A 20,681-nucleotide genomic window follows, 5' to 3' on the forward strand; every position below is an offset into this window, starting at 1 on the left:
GGCAGAGACAAGCTGCCCACATGACCCAAACAGGTCAGAGAAATGGAGGAAGATGGAGGCCAGGAGAATAGCTGAGTGTTAAACTTTAATAGAAATCCTTGAGAAACAAAGGGAAAATAGAGAGCAGAGCCCAGGAGAAGAGCACCAGTCTGCAGTCCCCACACACATGCTGCAAGTCACTTGGAAGAGCTGAAAGCCTGAGAGGATGCTCCCTCGCAGCCCTACTGTCCTCATGACAAAGTAGAGCCATGCTGGTACCTGTGGTCTCTCTTGAACAGCAATGTGCAAGCCCAAAGTTTCTCCCAGACCCCAGGGTTGGGGGAAGGGCAGCATGTTGGCACAGGCATTCAGAAAAGATGAAAAGGGTCAGTTGAAAATCCCAAGCCCTGCTCCTTCCAGAGGAGCCAGGTGGTGGACGTGATTTTTCTCCAGGGGCCAGGATGCAGCAGGGCAGAGGCAGCTCCCAGCAGCTCAGGACAGGAGCACAGAGTCGACAAGTGAGCAAAGGCTCAGAGATGGGAAGGCCAGGCTGACTCCAAGCTCAGCCAACTCCCACACAGCAAAGAAACCACCACCACATCAGGCTTCAAGAGCAACCTAGGACAAAGGCCAGACAAACCCCACTTGCGCAGGCTTTGCTATTTGTTTTAAAAATGGAAGTCACACAGCTCTCCTTTTTGCACAGTAAAACATTCCTCTCTGAAAACAACCCCACAGGCAACCGTGCAGCACAGGGGGCTCCCACAGTCTTTATTCTCCAGAGCCAGCTCCCGTCTCTTCCTTTGAGGTAGGATGAGGTGTCTTCAAGAAGGGATGGCAGCTGCCTGGTCACATGGCCAGGGTGGTGTCCAAGAGGCTACCATCAGGTTTCTGTTTGGCTCCACCAGTGCACATGTTGAGAGGTAAGCCCTGAGTAGGGCTAGGCTCCAGGCATCTCGTGGGGTCCTCACCAGCTGAAGGGAGGAGTGTACTGCAGGAGAAAGGAGACCCCATTCTACTTGGGGACAGTCAGAAAGGATCCAAAGGGGCCATGGTGCAACATTCATCTGCAGTATCATTATACACAGACACAGAGATAGGGCCTGCCAGGCTTACCTACTCAATCTCCCATTCCAGGCAGCACTGCTTTATTGTCACAGCTTGTCCTACTCTCTACTTTGGCTCACCCAGACAAACCCCAGTCCTCCACCCCCCTGCAGGATCAGCAGCACCCATTTTGCAACCCAGCTTTGCTTGGGGAAGCTGGCAGAGTGCATCAGACCCAAAGGCCTCACTGTTCCCCCTGGCCCACACTGCCGCTGAGAGCCTCTGCTCACTGCTGGCCATATCAGAGCCCACCAAAGCTGTGTGGGTCTCTGTCAGTGTGTCCTAACCATGACAACCCCAAACATCACCCAGTCTGACTGTTTCAGGCCTCACTCCCATCTGAGCTGAGCATACAGTGCCAAGGAGGCATGCCCAGTCGCATAGACATTCCAGCCCCACCAGCTGGCTCTTCAGAGAGTGTAGGGCTGGCTTCAGAGCCTGCAAACCAACCTCCTACACTCCTCTTAAAGCTGCTTTCCCTGCTACCAATTCTCTGTCAGGACACCAGTCCTAAAGTCACACAGTGAACATCACACGTCATGGCCAATGCAAACTCACCCCAGTCTGCCCAGTTCCAGTTTGCTGAAGCTATTCCATTGAATGCTGCTCTTCTGGGGGAAGAAAGACTTTAGCAACGACCACTGCAGGATGAGAGAAAGACAACTGAATGGGTATTTAAGTGATGGCAAAAATCCCTCAAGCCTGCTGGACTCTGCTGTAGGCCGCCCTAGTGCACTTCAGCTTGAACTGCCTCACAATGCTGTGCATCGTCACTGTTCCCAAAATAGCAAACAGAGCAGTCCTTGCTCTCTGCTTAATGAATCCCTCTGCTGTAAGTGGGAGCAATGCATCTCGAGGTCAAAAGAGTGGGTTTCTTTCACTGGATCAGCCTTCTGTAAGGCTCAGAAGTGACAGAAGGAGATGGCTTCCTCGCGTAAAGGAATAAAGGGCAGGCCACGTGCCAAATATGCAGGGCTGTGCCCAGTGCACCCGAGGATATTCAAGTGTAAAGTACTTGCAGATCTGATATACTGGGTGGACTTTGTGTTGGTGGGAGAGAGAAAAGTGCTTTTTTCCAGACTCCTGAAGGCCTTGGCAGAGAGAGAAGAGGAGGCCAAACAAGTAGGGCAGGAGACACAGGAAGCAGAACATGCAGGATCTCTGCCCAAGCAACCAACTACCTCTCCCCTGGCTCACCCACAGCCATACACACCATCTGGGCCAAATCCGTCCCTGCCCCAGTGTGGTATCCTTTGACACACCAGTTCTTCAGTAGCTCCAGACCTGAGAAGTGACACAGAAGACAAGACGAAAGAATGAACAACCAAGTTAGCAGAGAGTTAAACCTTCCCAGCTTGAGGTATGCAAGTGAACTCACTGTGCAGTACATGCTATGCAATAACTGCTGGAACACGTGCCTGAGCCCCAGCAAACAGGGGGTAAACTGAGGGCGTTCACCCTTTGTTCAAGCAAACACCAGTGAGTGCCAGCACGTGGGTTGCTGCAGTGCCTGCCTTCCTCCCTGGGAGCCAGGCATGCTGTGCAGCAGGCTCTGCTAAGCAGGGAAACTGGGACAACACGAGATTTGCCAAACTAGACCAAACTGGATGTCCCCCTGAGCTTGGTGCCTGCCAAGAGCAGTACCTGATTTGGGCTGCACCAGCGAAAGTTCCTACAGTGCAAATGTAGAGCAGCTTTTCTGTCAGCAGCCTCTTTCCCAGAGGAGGGCAGCTCAGGCAACCTCCTGCTTGCACAGCACCTCAGCTGCCAATTCCCAGTGCATCACTTTCTCCCTGCATGCACGCATCCAGAGCTTGACATGGGCTGAGGCCTGGTCTCCATCCCTGACAGAGGGCAAGGCAGGAACAGACTGAGCCCAATAGTGGTGTGAGCGAAAGGGACAGACACATGTAAGATGTACTGGTCCTGAGCACTGGGAGGTCACCTTGAAGAAGAGCCAATTGTCTGACTGCACTGATCAGGCTCCAGTTCCTCCAAGGCCTCCTCCTGCCTCCTGCTAGCTGTCACATCTACAGCAAAGCTCCCTGATCTCTAGTAATCTAGAGATCTTGAGAAATCCAGGACTGTTCCCTTCCTGATTTATTTTCCAAGAAAGAGCCACAGCACAAGCTAAGGTGCCTTGAGATTTAAGAATCAGCAGAGCAATGGTCAGGAACTTGACGCTGTCCAGCTGGGGTTACTGTGGTTTGCTATACGATACCAGCCCTGGCTATAGGAGAAATCTTTGCTCTCCAGCTCTGCTCCTCAGTGACCTTTCAGCAGCAAGCCCCAGGACCCTGGAGAAAAGGTCCTGCCCCAGCTCTGTGCACTAGCCTGGGCTTTGCACTTTGCTGGCCAGGGAGAGAGAGGGGCTGTATGGAATACACATGAATGGGAAGGGGCTGGGAGAGGTTGGGTTTTGCTCAGATGTGAAGAGTAATGAGGGGGCAGAGCAAATCTGCTCACTGGGCTTCTTCAGTGAAGCTGAAGCAGTGAACCAAGACCCTGGCCTGAGCAGCTACGTTCAGGGCAGCACTTCAGTGTGGATGATGACAGGATCTTTCTTTCAGCTGACAGGAGAGCATCCAGCAATGGTATTGGCAAGGCAAAGGATGAGACATGCTGACAGCGCAGCTGGAGAGGCCTATGAAGTTACTGACTCTCTGTGAAAGACTGTTACATACCCCTTTGATATTTGCTTTAACACCAGTGAAAAGTGACAAAAGCATTTTTTTTTTCTCTGCATGACAGCCAGGCTAGGAACACATATACGGTTACCTGAGTTGAGGGCTGGCTCCTGCAGAAGCCTGTCCAGCTAGATCAGGTGCTGTATGGAGGACCCTGAGTCACAGTCTCTTTTCTTTTTATATTCTCTAACCCCTTACACTAGGCCTCACCATGTCTCTCCTAAATAGCCTCTCCTGCTGCCCTGATAGAGACAGCCCTGGGTGAGAAGGAATCATTCCAACTCAGCTGTGCCTCATTAAAGGATGTTTTTTATTAAAATACAGAGTTGCGTCCTGGAAAAGTCAAAATGATAGCTAGAGTTCTAGTGCTTAGGAAAAATTTGTCTGTGTGCACGCTGACAGAATTAGAAAGCAGCAGAAGACCATGGAATAGGCCCAATTTTTGATTCACTTCACAGATCACCTGTAAGGAGCAAAGTCCAATGACTCCAGATGTTTGTCCCGCAAAAGAGGGCAAAGGAAAAAAATAAGAGCCCAGAGTTACAGGCAGAATCCCAGCCTGCTTCAGCCCCGTGGACTTACAACTGCTGGTGCTGCATTTACCAGAGCAGTGACTGTGCCAGGCCCACAGATTACCTTGGTGTTTATTCAAGTAGTATTTGATCTCCCACTGGGTCACCAGGATGTTGAAGTAACGAGGCTGCTCAAAAAAGGGCAAATATCGCATGGAGATGTGGGTGGGGAACACCCTCTCAAACTGCCCACGCCGGGAATACTCATCCTCTGTCTCCACCAGGATGCGAACATCATCTGGGGTCAGGATGTCCAAGACAGAAGAATAAAAATCCTGCAGCCAAGAACAACCCAGGGTCAGGGAGAACTAAACTGAACATTTGTCAGTCCCCCATCCCATCTCCTCACTCCTCAAACCCTCTCAAGGCAGAGGTCTCCATGTGTCTGAGAGCTTTGGGACAGATGCCACATAGAAAATGAAGAAATCCAGGCTCAGTGGTGACACCAGTACTGCACAGAGCCGAGGAGATCCCAGTTATGCAGCTCACCCTCTCCTACAAGCACTGCCAGGTGGCACACAAGGCAGGTTTCCCCTGCTAACCTGCACAGAATCATCAGGCAAAGGCTACAGAGCTGCACAGAGATACGAGGAGGAACTGACTGCTCAGACACTGTCTGGGGACTGGGGGGCAACATGTCCCTCACCAGGTGCCTATTTTAATGTAAAGATGAGACAGTGCAGCAGTGGTTTAAGCAAACCAAATTTATTTCTGACCAGCTGTCCTGTAATACAATGGAGCCCAAGTGCTCCCCACCTCTGTCCCCATAGAGGGGCACAATCTGGAAAAGGACAAGTGATAGACATGTGGGACGGGTTAGGACAGTGGCTTGGCAGGATGGTGAAAATATCAGAAAAGATTTTGTCATACCTGGTCAGGTATCTTCTGTGTCAAGTAATAGGCTTTCTTCATCTTCTCTGCCATGAAATGCTCAGATGTTGGCTTGGGCTCCTCCTTCAAAGCACTGCCCATACTATGACACAAGAAAAGGTACTAGAACATTTAAGCAGAGAAGACAGTCCTCTCATGGCAGAGCTGTTCCCAGCAATTCCTGTCAGAGCAGTAACACACTCAGGAAGACGCTGTGGAGGAGAGAACTCTTTCTCCAAGGATTTCACGAGTTTAGAGACCAGTGATGCACCCACAGCCTTGTACATCAGCTGAGGACTGAGGAAGAACTTGAGCAGGGGAACAGGGAAGGCCCTACCAGTTTGTCACTAAGGCATTTCTGTGTTCCTTCATCCAAAAGGTGAGCCATCACCTCACACCCATACAGGATGCAAGAGGGCCAAAGACACAATGTGACATGATTCACAGCACTTAAATCCTGGTGGGATCTCAGGTGTACATCCTACTTGGAGCACAACTTCCTAACTAACAACAGGGCTGGGGGCATGAGTACTCTATATTGATGCTGTGCCAGGAAGCACTCTTGGATCAAAAACTTCCTCCTGCAATATCCAGGAACTCGCAAGACTCAAATTCAGCTCCAGCTCCACATGCCACAGGAAATCCTGGCCTTCTGTACAATCTGACCAGCAACCATCTAAACTTTCTAAGCACCCAGCTGGACCATTTAAGGATGCCATAGTCTGAGAAATACTTGTCCAATACCTTTTAACACGTACAACAACATAGCTAATTTGTTCTGCTGCAAAAATAATCAGTTGCATGTGGAGCCAAACAGGGAGAGCAGAGCTTTGAGGATGTGCTTGCATGGTGCTTGGGGAACATACAGATCTACTGGACTTACGCCCATATAAAAAAAAAACCAAAAACCTTCACATCTTCCCCAGGGCAGGAGATTCAGTTAAGCAAGCTGGCCCCTGGATGCAGAAGCTCTGCTAATGCATCAGCAGAACCACGTTAAGGTCCTCTTAGCACCTCCCTTGCAAGCCACAAAGGAGCATGAGATCAAAGCACCACAGATGAGCCGGCAAGAGCTCCCTGGCTGGAACGGACCTATGCTCCAATCTTCTCCCTTCACTGAAGGCACAGCACAGATGGAGGCCAAGAGACCCATCTTTCACTGTGCCCACACATCACTGCATGTTGGTGCTCAACCCAGCAAGCTGCAGGGAACAGGACTGGTTTTCACCACCACTGTCAGGTTTGAAACCAGTATAAGCCCAAGCTGTGAGGAAACAAAGAAGAAGCAGGGACCCAGCTGTACGCATGGCCAGGAATTAGTCTTGGTGCAAGAAACAGTCATGTCAACTGCAAGGTAAGACTGTGTACACCCCTATGTACAGGTCTACACCCTCTGACATCTGCAGTCCAGCCTAAAAACCAGCCTTTTTAAAATAACAGGTGCTCCTCTTGGTAAAGATAGCAGCACATCAACCCTCAAGTAGAGTCAGACAGCCCCAGCACAGCCAGCTATTCCTCCAAGCAAACAGAGAGGCAGTGTGGTTCAGCATCCAGTTAGTTCTGGCATGGGGAAACAGAGAGCATCATTTGACTAACTGCATAACAAGCACAAATTCCACTGGACTCCCTCTTCCAACTATGGACCCACATAGAGGGAATAAATCCTTCTGACCTGAAGATCCCACAGGAACCAGATACCCAGACAATGATGCAAGTCCCTCAGAGACACATAGCTAAAGGATCAGCAAGCACAGGCTCTAAGCAGCATAGAAATCAGAATTTGCTGGGCTGCAAGCACTCCCTAGATGATATCCCCCAAGAGAAAAGCCTGTCTCATTGAAAGAGAAGGGGGCTGACCTGCAAGTAGTGCTAGCTCTTGTCTGTGGCCCTGAAGCCACGCTGTCTGTGCTGGGAAGAACGAAGCCAGCGAGATTGAGGAGGTCCCGGATCATCTGACCCTTGATGCTCACGTCCAGTGGGGAATTGGAGTGGAGGCTGTGGGGAGGAAGCATCACAGCAGTCTGAGTATGAGAACGGAGACACTGAGCCCCATGGCCTCAAGATCACTCCTTGGGTTAATACTGACTAGGGTACAAAACCCAGCCTGCCCCTCGCCTCACCACAGACACCCATGAGACACTGAAAGAAAAACCCTGACAATAGCTCTTTGAATGGGGGCTCCCCACCAGAAACAGTTAATTTTTCCACCTCTTCCTCTATTTTCTGGAAACCAGCAAATCCATCCCCAGAGCCCTGTGTGGGAGCACAGATCGGTGTCCATCTCATGCCCACCCACTGTGGCAGGCAGGAGGGGTACTCTGCAGCTCCAGCACTGCCTGCACAGCCGACACCACAGCCGTGGGCCATCAGCAAGCAAGGAGCTGCACACAAGGCAGTGGAGCTGCTGATCACTTCTGCCCACGCAAAGAAAAAAATCTCTACCATCACCCCTTCCCTATGTGACACATCCCTCCTTGGTCTTCCTTTTTTAACATACTCTTCCCTAGCTCCAGCTGGAGCATGCCCAGCAAAGCTTTCTGAGCTGCAGATGGATGCTGCTTTCACAGACAGGGAGGACTTTGATTCCTGCAATCTGGAGAGCCAGGCTTCAAAGCCCACAGTCTTTCAGCACAAGGTGCAGGGGACATCACAAGCCAAATTCACTTTGTGGGAAATGAAAGACCATCATCCACTCTGCAGTGGCTCAGAATCTGCCTTACCTTGGGGAAATGTTGACCTCTAAGATCCACGGCTTGAGGTTTTCATCCAGCATGATATCAAACCCAAACAGCTCATGGCAACAGTACGGCCGCCGCACGTACATCTTCACCAGGCTGTTCACGTAGGGCTCAGATCTGGAAGCCAAGGAGAGAATGCTGGTGTCCAACACACAGCAGAACCCTGGCTGCTCACAGCACACACTGCTGGTTCTGGGAGTGCGTGCAGCCACGTGCTGATGGAGCAGGTGGGCTGAGAGACCAAGGCAAGCCCCTGAGCTGCTGCTGCTGCACTGTGTATGGATCCAGACCTGCATCCTCAGAAGCCCTGCTTGTCAGGCAGGATCCGCCTCTGAACACAAGATCCATCTGGCACCAGGGGACCTTTTTTTTCAGGCCCCCTGGCCAAGCAGGGGAGTGGGTGGCAAGCTGGGCAGGTTCACTGCACCATCCTGGCCTCCCCTCCTGCACTGCAGGCAGACCCATACTGCAGCATGAGCATAAGTAACAGTATGAAAGGAAGGATCCAGATAGAAATATTGAAGACAACAGTGGTGGAAGCATCTAGATTAGGAGCAAAAGGACGAGGTTGAGACAGGACCGGAGAGCCAGAGGGGTCAGGATGCATCCCACAAATAGGCAACAGAGCAAGGGGTGCCAGGACTCACGCAATGATGGTTTTGATAACGATGTCCTTAATCTTCTCCCAGATGGCCTTGCTATTAACTCCCTTCTGGGTCAGGTAGCTCCAGAGAGCTTTCAGGGCCCTGGGAGAGAGAAAGAAAAGGTGGTAGCTACATAGCTCTTTGCTGCCCAGCCCTGCTAGGGGAGTGAAAGCAGCAGAGAGCAGCCTTGCCAAAGCTCTTACCCGGCACAGCCATCTTTCTGCAATCCTCAAACCCCTCAGCTCCTGGATGCTGCCTTCCCCAGCCTGGCCCCTGATTTTGTAGGCCCAGGCTACTAGAAACATGTATTTGTCATAGAGTTCTCCCAGCACTGGAGTAATAGGTACCAAATTAGCACATGAGCAAGGTATGTCAGGCCCAGATCTTTCGCCTCCCCCTCAGTGTCCTCAGCAAACCTCCCTTTCCTGCAGGTCTTCCCCCGCAACACTTCAAAGCAGCTCAGCAGGAATTTAACAAGACCCCTGTAAATCTTTTTGCTAGAGCCAGCTCACTGAGCGTTTGGGGGTGGAGAAAAATGTCTGAAAAATGTGGAGAACAAGAAGGTAGGGGGGAGCGTCTCTGCTTTTACAGGAGTTTCCCACACCACACTGAGCTCAGCACACAAGGATGCTCAGATATTACTCAAGTGAGACTGTGTGGCTAATGGCCAGGAATCCAAAGGTCACGCTTCCTGCGTACAAGATGGAATGGATTACAGCCACTCTCATCTTCAACGTGGGAGCAGCCAACCCTGACTTGCATGGCACTACTGAAAAGTCCACACAATCCCACCTCTGTGGGATTTCACCTACTGAGGGACAGCAGACCTTTCTCAAAGTCCCAGGTGAGGAACAGACCAGCAGGTCCATGTCTGAGAAAGCAATCCACCTTCTGCAGCTCCCTTTGAAGTGAAGTAGCCCTGCCCAGACCCATGAATTGAGAACTCTATCCTGCACTATTTTTAAAAGAGTTGAAACACTGCTGTGGAATCAGAGACAAGTGCCTGGGGCCTTGGTTCAGCCCACTCATGGGAGAGCAGGGAACAGGAACTCCTGCAAGATGGCAGCCCTCTTCCTAAATGCTTAGAAGTGGCACTGCTGCTCCTCTTCACACTGAGCAGCACGTAAATTATGTTTTGCATCAGGACTGTCCCTTTCCCTCCACAGGGAAGTCAAGAGTGAAATAGGCAGAAGCTCCTATCTAGCCAATTTAAGCATCACAGTTACTCACTCAAGTTCTAACAATAAAAAATCAGATCCCATCCCATCACCCCTGCAACAGGGCACACGGATGAAAGAGCACAGATGAGAGCAGCATTGGAAGCAGGGAATGGCAGACACAGGCAGGACAAACAGCAACCACAGCCCAAGCAGAGGACAATATGCATCACAAGCCAGGGAGACCATCCAGATTTCATTGACACTAACCCATATTAAAATCACTCTGCTCCTCCAGTTTCTCCAAGTGAGAGCAGAGATACAGGAAGTACTTTCATGTCTGGGGTAAGAATAATGAAAAAAGGCTGACTTAACAGGGACTAGAAAGAGCTGCCCTGGGCCCTAAAAGCAGCACCTACCATTTGTGTCCCTGGCAAGCAGTCTCATCTGAGTTGGGCTTGTACTCTGTGTTCTTCTTGTTCACACTGTAGTTTGTCAAGTGCATGAACTTGTTGCTGAGGCTCTTCATTGAGGACGAGTACCTGAAGGAGGCAATAGGAGCATGGTCTGAGCTTGAACTGGATGCCCCCAGGCCCACAGGGGGGGCAGAAACTCTGTCCCTCTCAGAAAACTCTCGGTCTCCCTTTCCTGTCTCTGTCCTCATGGGCCCAGAGATGATGGGACAAAGCATGAGACACAGAGCAGGCTCCGTGGTGCAGGGGGATGCAATTCTACCCTCACAGCACGCCTTCACAGCATTGGTGAGCAAAAACACTGATGTAACTGCAGCAGCCTCAAGCAACAGTCAAAACCAGAAGAAACATCTGTTTCTGGTAACCCCTCATGCAGTATCAAGCTCAGGCACTGTCTTTCAGGAATTGCTTTACTCTGAGCTGATATTGCCTTGGGAAAAGTGGAGTAACAAAGCATCCTCAGATTCCAACACCATCACCTGCAGCAAGCCCCGCATTTCCAGACTGCTTCCTAAGTAAGTGAGCTACAGCTTTAAACATCAGCACACACAGGGTGACTCCCTCCTGCCCCAGACATGGTGGGTACCACGGCCACACGCCCCTCAGTGCTGAGGCAGCCCCCTGGCACCACTCTCCTGCTCAACCTACTTGCAGCTAGCAAAGCGAACCAAGCCATCCTTGAACAGGTAGACCCTGAGGGGGTCATAGCAAGTGACGTAAACGTAGATCCTCAGGTCAAACTTCCTCCCGCCAATGAGGTAGGGCTTGTTCAGGTATCTGCAGAGGAAAGCAAGCACCAAGGGAGAGTTATGACCTCCGTGCACAGGAGCATCTGTAGCACTCATCTCAGAAGACCTGGCAAAATCAGGGATCCACGTGGAAGCCCATCTGCGCAGCACTTCCAAGTTAATTGCATCACAGGCAAAATGAGAGAGACAAAAAGCTCTCTTGTGCACAGAGAGATCCTGCAGCACAGGAGCAGCTTTCCCTTCTGCTCAGTTCCATTTTGAAGAGATTTTCCCTGGCTCTAAGGCACAGTAGATTTTCCACACCCACAAGACTTATTACAATATTCAGGAACATCTGAAACATGGAGACGGTTTGATTCAGTGAGCAGAAATAGTTGAAAATTTTCATCCAAATAATTTGATTATTCACCCTACAAGATCATGATTTTCCATTTGAAAGCTTACCACTTTGCACAGGGAGAACAAACAAACCAACACAGCAGCTCCCTACCTGCCAAACACTGGACAGTTTTCCCTCCCTCACAAGAACCTTCCTAGAAAGTATCCTCACAGCAAGATGAGCTACTCCATTTTTCTCAGAAGGGGAAGCAGATTCTGAAAATCCTGTTATTTCAAGAAAACCCTCTGACTGACACCCACAGACACAGAGGCTCTTACTGACCCATTCTAACTTGGATAAGTACAAATCTTTGGTAAATGCCACTTCCTCCCTGGGGCTTCTCTTCCCACTGTGCTTGTGGACACTGGGTAAGGTTTTTTTGCCTCCAAAGATACCAAAACCCAGAGTGCAAAGCAGTGAGAGCAGAATCACAACAGAGCTGAAGCTGATCACCTGCCACACAGAAGTTCCAGAAATCTTGTTAAGCCAATTTGAACCTGAGACCTCAAAAATCTACACAGAGACAGCAGCATTGTGGTTAAGCCCAGATGCAGCTGACAGAGCCAGACTTCCAGCAGCAGCATTAGACTCAGACACTCGGGAAGTTTCTGGATGCAGATCAGGTGCATCTGCTCTACCACACAGTGGCAGTGGCCCAGACATGGCTAGAGAGGCTGGACACTAGGAGGTGCCAGGCAGTGTCAGCCTTGCTTTCCTTCACTCACCTCTGTACCAGCAGCGGTCTTTTTTTGGGGAGCTGACTCCACTTGTGGATGACCTGGATACCAATGCCTCTTGCTGACGCTGGCTGCAAAAACACAAACAAAAAGAGATCAGATCTTCTCTCTGCAGCTACAATGGGACAGAGGACCAAATTCCACTTTGCACTTACTGGTTTCACAATCCATTTCTGGCTGCTAGCTCCTTCCTCCCATGCTTTCCTGAGTAATTTGATGTCCTGGGGCAGGATGAAGGACTGGGGAAAGAAGTTAAACTCCTTCTTCCCACACCGAGCCTGCATCTTCAACAGGTTGCGCCACAGACGGTCCTTTCTCCCGATTTCAAATGAACCAGGGAAGTGGTTTAGCTGGAAAGGAACCCAGAAGTTGTGAGATCTCACTGCTCCCCCACCTTCCTTGCACACCCCTTGCTGCTCCCTGGCCAGAGGATACATGCTTTCTGAACACGATGCAAGATAACGGGCATTGCCTCCCTGCCAGGATTGCACCAAGAGAGGACCCATTCGCTCCTGAAGATTTGCAGGGACAAATACCTGCACAGTGACCCATGCCAGCAGCTGCCATCTCATCCTTTCTCATGTCTGAGCATCTGCAAGACACTAACCCTCAGCCTTTGAGCTTCCTCTTGCAGCATCCTCCATTCCAGTGGTTTCCCACTTTCTTCTAAACAGTATCCCATGCCACAGCTCTGGGGACTGACAAACTTGTCTTGCAAGACAAGAACAGGGCTGGAGGCTCTTAGCTTACAAACCTGGATGCCGTCCTCAAGGATGAGCAGTTTGTAGCATCATGGCCCTCCAGAACAAATATATACATGTGAGAGCTATCGAACCCCTGGTCCCTTTCATGTTCTCCAAGCCACAGGCCACTTCTGACCCTTTTGTGATCCTCTCTGGCTGTGCTGTCATGGGGAGTACTGGCCCTACTGCTCAGTTGAGCCAGAGGATTAACTGCTTTAAGCAACAACTGAATTTAGAGGAGTTCACAAGTGAGCACAGCTTTGCCACAGCCTGAACCTGTGCAAGAGCCACCCTCACAGCAGGGATGTTCATGCAGATGTTCTTGTCCCTTGGACTCATCTGACAGCATAGCAATGCCGCACTCTGGAAGGGACACCGCAGGTACAGCCTGCACAGCAAACACCTGGCCCTGAAGAGAGAAGCACCCAGACTGCTCCTAAACATGCTCTTCATGCATGTGAAGGAGGTCATCCCAAAAAATCCTCTACCTTCTGGTGCTCCTTGATGGCTTTGAAGCCAGAAGATTTCATATGGTGGCCCCAGCAACCCAGCCAGTCATTGTTTTCTGCAGGAAAAAAAAAAGTCCATGACTGAATACCCTGCTATCCATAAAGCCATCTGAACCCACTAGCACCCCATCTCCTGGGGCTAGCAGAAGTGTGCCAGGGATGCTGCACAAGAATAGCACAAAGCACTCATACTGGCTACTGCAAAGGTGCCAAAATAAGCCTCCTTCACTGTAAGTGGGATTCAGTTAAGCAGTAGGGTCATATCTTTGCTAACACGATTGTTGCAGGTATCTGAACAGACAGAGGGTCAATGGAATGACTTTAATTCCCCCAACACCCTGGCCTCCCTGCTTTACAGCTGGAGAATCAAGCAGTCAGCTAATCAGCACTGCACTGCAGAGGGACACGTAAGACTGTAAGACAGGTTTTACGCTGTCCTGTGTGTCCCATTATCATCCCAAAATGGTCTGTGCAGAGATCTCCCAATATGTGCAGGAGCTCCATAGTACTGCTGGGAGATCACACTCCAGGGTATGATCATAGCTGCAAATGCTCACTGCTTCCACACTCCTCCTACACATCTCTTCAACGACAAGATCTCAGCCCTGAGAACTCTTCTCAGGCTGTGGTCACAGAGCATGTCTTCTTCCTCAGCTCATGAGAACAAGGGCTAGCAATGCTGGAGCTGGCACCAGCTGACTGCCAGCCTCCTTAGAGTGGTAGCACCATCTACAGGCACAGCTCAAACCAGCTGAAGCACAGCTCTAGTTTCTCACACGCTGTGCCTCAGCTTCTAACAACCCAGGCGTAAGTCCTTGCAGTCCATGCCATGGACAAGCAAAGAGGGAAGTCAGGCTTTTCCAGGACCCACAGAGATCAAATACCGTGGGTCAAACAGACAGAAATGAGAACTCAGCATCCTGCAGTGCTAAGCCAGTATCACTCTTGCTCTGCTCTTCAGATGCTTTCTTGTGCCCGTGGGCTGAAGGCAAGGGAGGACGTGTCAGATGCTGCCAGCCTTCCACAACTTACTTTTGCTGACTCTGAAGTGGGACCTGCTAATGGTTTGCTTCACTATGTTTGGTGTGACTGTGCACATTTTCCATCGCAGCAGCTTCCTCTGCTCCCAAGGCAGCTTTTCCACTAGGAAAGCAAAAAGATAAGGACAGAATGAAAGCAAACACAGTATCTGGACACAGTATCTGTATTCTACAGCTGCACCCAGAGAAATTTTTACGGTTTGCAGCACAGGCACCAGGCACCCACAGGAGAGCACATAGATCCCCCACACACAACTAACAGAGCAGAAAATCCCACAGCTGGGGGATACCCAGAATGCAGGAACATCTGGTGGCAGACTGACTCATGCTCCAGACTGCAGAAGCAGCCATCATTTTACTCCAGCACTTTGGATCTCCCAGCAGTACTGACAGTTCTAATCACAGGAGGGGTGAAGAGGAGCTACTGCCAGCCAGCTCCTGGCTGTGCCCTGGCACTGCTGCTCACTGTCTGCTCTCATCCTGCACAGCAACAGGGCCCAGCTCACCTGCCTCATCCCGAGTACTGAAGTAGATGGTTGGAGGCACATTAGGGAATAAACTGCAGACAAGAGCTGGTTTTAGCTCTTTCTCCTGAGCCTCAGTGGGCTGGGCCAGGCACTCGACACATTTCCTAGGAGAGATGACGCAGTAGGCAGTTAGTTAAAGGCAAAATGTAGCACAGGGAGGAAGGGGGAAGCCTGAAGGAGGTTTGATCTTGGTATCAGAAACTTGCATCATTGCAATGTGGTGCAAGCAATGGGAGATAAGGTCAGTAACCCAATCTGCATCAAGGAAGGGGTAAGCTTGCCACAAAGGCACATGCCAAGTGTTGTAACCCCCACAGGTTTTGTGCTTCATCAGGGCAAGGGGTGGAGATTGTTCCTAGTCCACAGGAACAAGGGGTAGAGAGGTAATGCATATATGACCAAGCTGTTGTAACCCTTTTAGTTTTGATGTGTTCTGGGGAAAAGGGCTGGAGTTTTCCTGACTGTATATGCACCTTCTTACCACAGCAATCCCTAACACCTGAGAGGAAAGGCAGAATTTATAACATATCTATTAAGGTTGTGACAACATTAAAAGTGGAGTTTATAATGAACATATGTACAAATATATGCCACTGCAGTCAGTAGAAGAAGCCACACCAGAGCAATCCACTAAGGAACAAAGAACAGCAAAGAAAACAAACAATACATTGACCGCAGTCTCCCAGGACACCCCGAGCCTCACTGAAGGGACTGATTGTTTCCTGCAGCAAGGGGGTTGGAGGCCAGGACAGGGGAAGAAGAGGTGTTTTCCCCAAGCCATTTTATTTTATTTTATTTTATTTTAATTTTATTTTTATTTTATTTTATTTTTATTTTATTTTTATTTTATTTTTATTTTATTTTTATTTTATTTTATTTTATTTTATTTTATTTTATTTATTTTTTTTATTTATTTTATTTTATTTTATTTTATTTTATTTTATTTTATTTTATTTTATTTTATTTTATTTTATTTTATTTTATTTTATTTTATTTTATTTTATTTTCAATACCAGAACCTGTAATTACAATTTTTTTAATTGACAGTAAATTATATTAACATCCCTTGGCACAAAAAAAGTTTTGCTCACAACAGAGGGAAAGCAGCAGACAGCTGCAAAGGCTTTGAAGCCAGCCCAGTGCACAGCCTGCATAGAGAAGTGGCCACCATCCTTTCCTCCCCATTGCAGAAGGATTTGCCCAAGTGCTGCCTCCTCCCACCTGCCTCCAGAGCCCAACCAATCACATCCTGCCAGAAACTGATGCTGGTCTAATTTATGTCACCTCCACTGGACTTTCACAACCATGTCTGTGCACTTAGAGCCCTGCAGCACCCTGGGGTTCAACACTTCCTTGCAGGAAGCTTTCCCTGTGCCCCAGTTGAGTTATGACATGATGGAAAGCTGCAAGTTGTCAGGCAGACAGCAAAGTCTGAGGCAGCCCTGGTGCAACAGGCATCACAAGCTGCAAGGATAAGATCCCATTGCTGGATGGGCAAGAACAGGTCCCACAAAGGTCTGCCAGGAGCCTCAGAGGCAGGGCTCAGATGAACACAGGCAGACCAGTCCTCCCCACTGAAACCTTCTTCCAAAAGAAAAACCCAGGCTCCAGGACTCATTTCTAAGGTGCAATGCTGACACAGAAGACCCCAAGGAACTTTAGCAATCTCTGGCTCAGCACACCTCCACTCTGCTTCATCTACAAGGAAATGACAATGCAAGGGCACAATTTAATCCAGTGAACCTAACCCAGGAACTGGCAGTGGCAGTGAAATTAAGACCCGTTTTGCTGTGGTGGATGCATCCTCAGCACTTCGCAGGCTGCTGTCTTCAGCAAGAGAGGTAAGCAAAAGAGCAGCTTTGTTCCACAGGGTAGGAAGGAACTCATTTTGGTTGGGAAGTCTGTTGCTACCTTCCCTCCATTTCCCCGACACGCTACAGCTCTCCCATCACCAGGGAGGGCAGAACTAGACAAGTCTGGGTAAAGATGCCAAGCTCAATACACTATTTACAGCTACTAACCTGGACACCAGAGCCACAGAGCCAGGGGTTGATACACCAGTGAGAGAGGAAGCATCTGAGTCACCTGCAGGAAGGGACAGACAAGTTTTGTCTTGGTGGGGAATGAATGCACAGTTAGGAAAGGAAGAAAGCAGTTTCCCCAGAGAACAAACCCTGTCCAGCTGTCCTAAGTCCTTGGATCCTGGGTTTTGCTCACTAATGAGTGGCATGAAAGGCAGGCAGTGGGGGTGGAGCTGACACCCCTGCACTGAGAGGAGATGGGTACATTTTGGAGTGAGACAGTGGCGAGCCCCAGTCTGCTCCCCAGAGGAACCCATGCAGTTCCTCCTCACTGTTACATCGCTTTTGGGTTCAGCATTTCAGGTCATCCTGAAATGACAGCACGAATGTAAAATAGGAAGGCAGTAACTGTGCTCACCCCCAGCTCCCAGACAGCCCCCACACTTCCCACCTTGAAAGAAAGAGCACAACCCTCCCCAGGAACCAGCACTCACTGTCTTCATCATCATCATCCTCCTCCTCACTGCAGCTGTCACCCAGGCCATCAGGAAGTTCTTCCTCCACTTCATCCTGGGGATGGCTGAGCTCCAGGGGCGACTGCTCAGCAGTGACACTAGAACTAAGGACATCACATCAGGATCAACACATGCTTTCTGTGGACCAGAAGCCATGAGAAAGTATGCAATAACAGGGCAGGGGAGTGACAGCACTGCCTTCGACAGTACTGATGTACCAGTACTCAATCTAAGCTAGGAAGACCCCAGGGCATCCTAAGAAGGAACATTTTCCAGAGCAATCAGAAAGTAAGATGCACAAGGACACCTTCTCCCAGCAGGACAGCAGGAGCTATACATCCTTGTGCCCTCCCTGTCCTGCAGCAGCTCCACATTCTTTCAGAAACCCCTCTCTCTGCCCAGGACAGTCTTGCTGGATCCGGTTCAACAGCAGGCTTCAGCCAACATATGCTCAGAGCCTGACACAGCAGGCAGGGCACTGTGACTGTGTGGGTAGTGAGCTAGAAATGCCACACAGCAACTCCAGGCTGTGGCTAAAGGAGAAGATGGGAGGGCTCAGAGCCACCCTGAGTGCCTGTGTGAAGCTGTGGGTGGCAGGAAGGCTCCCTCCACAGCAGGATGCCACAGGTGGGTTTTGGTCAGGGACGCAGTCCATGGTTACCCTTATGGGCACTCCCATAGTGCTCCCAACACACACAGGCACAACATCCAGCCCAGCCCATCACGGCCTCCCTCCTCCTCCTGGCTTTACTTACTCAGGCTTATCCGGCAGCGCTGGCGAGGCCTGCTTCTCCTCTTCCTCTAGTTGGATGGCGGACACCTGAGCTGTGACTCTGTGGACAGCAGCAAGGTGTGGAGGCTCTGCTCTGGCCACCCTGTCCCCATCAGGGGGGCTCAGCCTGCTCACACGCCAGCTGTCAGCCTTGTGGTCAGCAGAGCCAGCACGCGAGGCCAGGAGGCGGGCGCTGATACGCTTCGTGCAGACAGCAGCACCCTTGGTGCCTGCAGGGCTTGAGCTGCTGCTAAGGCGATGGCCACCCACCTCCAAGTTCAGAGGAGTGATGGTTTCTTTCGGGGTGAGCTGTGCTATGATGTGCTGCCCCCACCTGCTGTTGCAGTGGGACAGCCTGCCCACATTTGTAAGGCCAGAGCTTTCAGCTTTGTGTCCAGAGCCATTGCATGTGGCAGTCTGTCTTCCCAGCTGCTGCACAGCCTTTGTGAGGCTGATCTGCTGCTCTTTCTCTTTCAAGCTGTGAGCTCTCCTCTCAGAGTCCTCCCGTGAGCACTGGTCCTTCCTGAGGACTGCACTGCTGGGCATGAGGCTCACGGAGGGAATTGTGGTTTTCTCCATCACAAAGTCATTGTTTTTCATTGCTCTGTGTACCAGGTTACTGTGGGAGCTGTCTCCATCTTTCCTAGAGTGGAGAGATGAGGCAGCAGGGGCGCTGTGGGTGCTTTTCGCCTTCTTGATTTCCAGAGACTGCAGCAAAGGCACTTTAGAACTGCTTGGCTGTAGAAAAGAGTTGCTACTGAGCACTGGTCTATAGGAGCTGGAAGCCTGCTGATCCGAGCCAAGGGCAGAGCCTTTCAACCCAGTCCCCGAGTGCTCCTCAACTAGTGCAGGCAGCAGGCTGGGCTCCATCACCGAGGAAGCCATCATACTTCCCTCAGCAGAGCTGGTGTTCTGAGGGCTTTGGAAAGGAAGCCCACAGGGCTGGGGTTTGGGGCAGGACCGCTGGCAGAGCAGAGCAATCCCACCCGGGTCCAGGCAGGACTGGGCTGAGGGTGGGCTCAGGAGAGCATCTTCACTGGGGTGTGCATGGCTTGGTGACGGCACACACAAGAGGCAGGATTGCTGCAGAGGGATCCCTGAGGGCAGGAGGCGGCTGTAACTCTGGAAAGCACTCGCATTCTTCTTCTCTAAATTCCAGATGGGTTTCACTTGCTGCTGAGCAAGGTGCCAGGCCTGGCGTGGCTGAGGTCTCCCTGCCAGCCTTCTGCCTGATGTGAGCCCAATGCTCTTCTCCAGTTCAGGGCCCAGATCAGCGCGTTCTGGTCCTGCGGAGGCCATGTAGAGCCATAGCACGTGAGGCACGAGCAAATCACTCATCTACAGCAGCATCTTTGCTGGCCTGAAACAAGACAACAGCATGAAAGGCACTGTTATCCCAGCAGGAGGGGAGGAGGGCAAGCTGCTTTCCCTGCAGGATGAAAAACTGTGGCTCTACCTGCTGAGCTCCCCGAGAGTCTCCTGGAGGAGACTCCTAAAACAAATCAAAGGAAGAGCTGGCTTCTCACATGAAACCAGAGGATGCAAATAACACGTTAAGAGGGCCCTAAGAAAAGTGCCATCCACAGGACAGCTTGCACCCAGCAGACACGCAGGAGTGTCTGGCTGCCAGCCAAGGTCGCAGGGTAGCAGCCACAGCACAGCAGCCCTGGCTGCAAAGAGAGGCCACCTGCACCAGACCCAGCATGGCAGACAGAGTCCAGTCCCACATGTCTGCATCTCCAAACTGCACCATGTGCTTTACCACCAGCTCTCCTGGCTCCACTGCAAGCCCCAAGACATCTGCTTCTTTTTCTTCTCCCCACTCCATAAAGTTTCAGCTCCCAAGGTGAGAACCTCAGACCTTGGTGTTAAAAATAAAATACTTCTTACTGTGTAACCCCATGGAGGGCTGAGGGCATCCCAAAGAGATCAGGACTCAGAAAACAGCAAGGAACAAATGCAGAGCAGTTCTAACATCAACACCTCAGTTTCCAGCAGAGACTGGCAGTACAGCACACACACGTTCCTCCCCACTGCAGTCCTACAGAAAAGTCTCTCACGAGGAGCAACGGGCAGATCACAGAGATGCAGACGTGTCCTGAATCCTCCTAAAAGGAACTATTGCATCATGACTGCAAGATCCTCTCACCTGAGGAGAAGGGAATGAGAAAACAAACCATGTGCCAGGTATTTGTCTTACTTTAACACATGCCTGGAGGGCCCCTCTGGATGCAACCATTATAGGAATTTGTATCCCAAGAAGGCTGGCTGGCTGGTTGGATTGCTCTTCCACCTTCCATCCAGCTCTCATAAGCTTATGTATTATGGGGGAAAAAATGTATAAAAGAAAGATAAGCAGAGCACCTTCTTAGTTTTTTTGCACTGTACATATACCCTCCTTTCTCACCTGAAAACCAAGCCTGGGCTGCAGCAGTTATAAAGTGTAGGTGGGAGACCCCGAC

General features: G+C 50.5%; 1 protein-coding gene across 5 annotated transcripts in view; it reads right to left on the reverse strand.

Moving 5' to 3' along the window:
* Nucleotides 1-66: 66 nt before the first annotated feature.
* STK36 (serine/threonine kinase 36) overlaps nt 67-20,681 on the reverse strand; it is a 38,556-nt gene continuing 17,941 nt past the window's right edge. For 2 of the 5 annotated variants that reach the window (XR_011726583.1, XR_011726584.1), the window contains exon 28: nt 20,111-20,368. Coding sequence is in view for 3 of the 5 variants with exons in the window: in XM_071747687.1 (XP_071603788.1) it covers nt 829-994; nt 1,645-1,727; nt 2,300-2,370; nt 4,410-4,620; nt 5,216-5,318; nt 7,073-7,210; nt 7,936-8,070; nt 8,601-8,699; nt 10,174-10,296; nt 10,876-11,004; nt 12,081-12,163; nt 12,248-12,442; nt 13,324-13,400; nt 14,377-14,487; nt 14,891-15,015; nt 16,933-16,996; nt 17,427-17,551; nt 18,203-19,557 (3,393 nt within the window). In the remaining 2 variants the exon portion in view is untranslated. Of the gene's footprint in view, nt 995-1,644; nt 1,728-2,299; nt 2,371-4,409; nt 4,621-5,215; nt 5,319-7,072; nt 7,211-7,935; nt 8,071-8,600; nt 8,700-10,173; nt 10,297-10,875; nt 11,005-12,080; nt 12,164-12,247; nt 12,443-13,323; nt 13,401-14,376; nt 14,488-14,890; nt 15,016-16,932; nt 16,997-17,426; nt 17,552-18,202; nt 19,580-20,109; nt 20,369-20,681 lie in introns of those variants that run through there. The other 3 variants (XM_071747688.1, XM_071747687.1, XM_071747689.1) reach the window with 3 other exon arrangements.

This window comes from Heliangelus exortis, chromosome 6, assembly GCF_036169615.1.
Source record: "Heliangelus exortis chromosome 6, bHelExo1.hap1, whole genome shotgun sequence".
Classification (NCBI taxonomy): Eukaryota; Metazoa; Chordata; class Aves; order Apodiformes; family Trochilidae; genus Heliangelus; species Heliangelus exortis.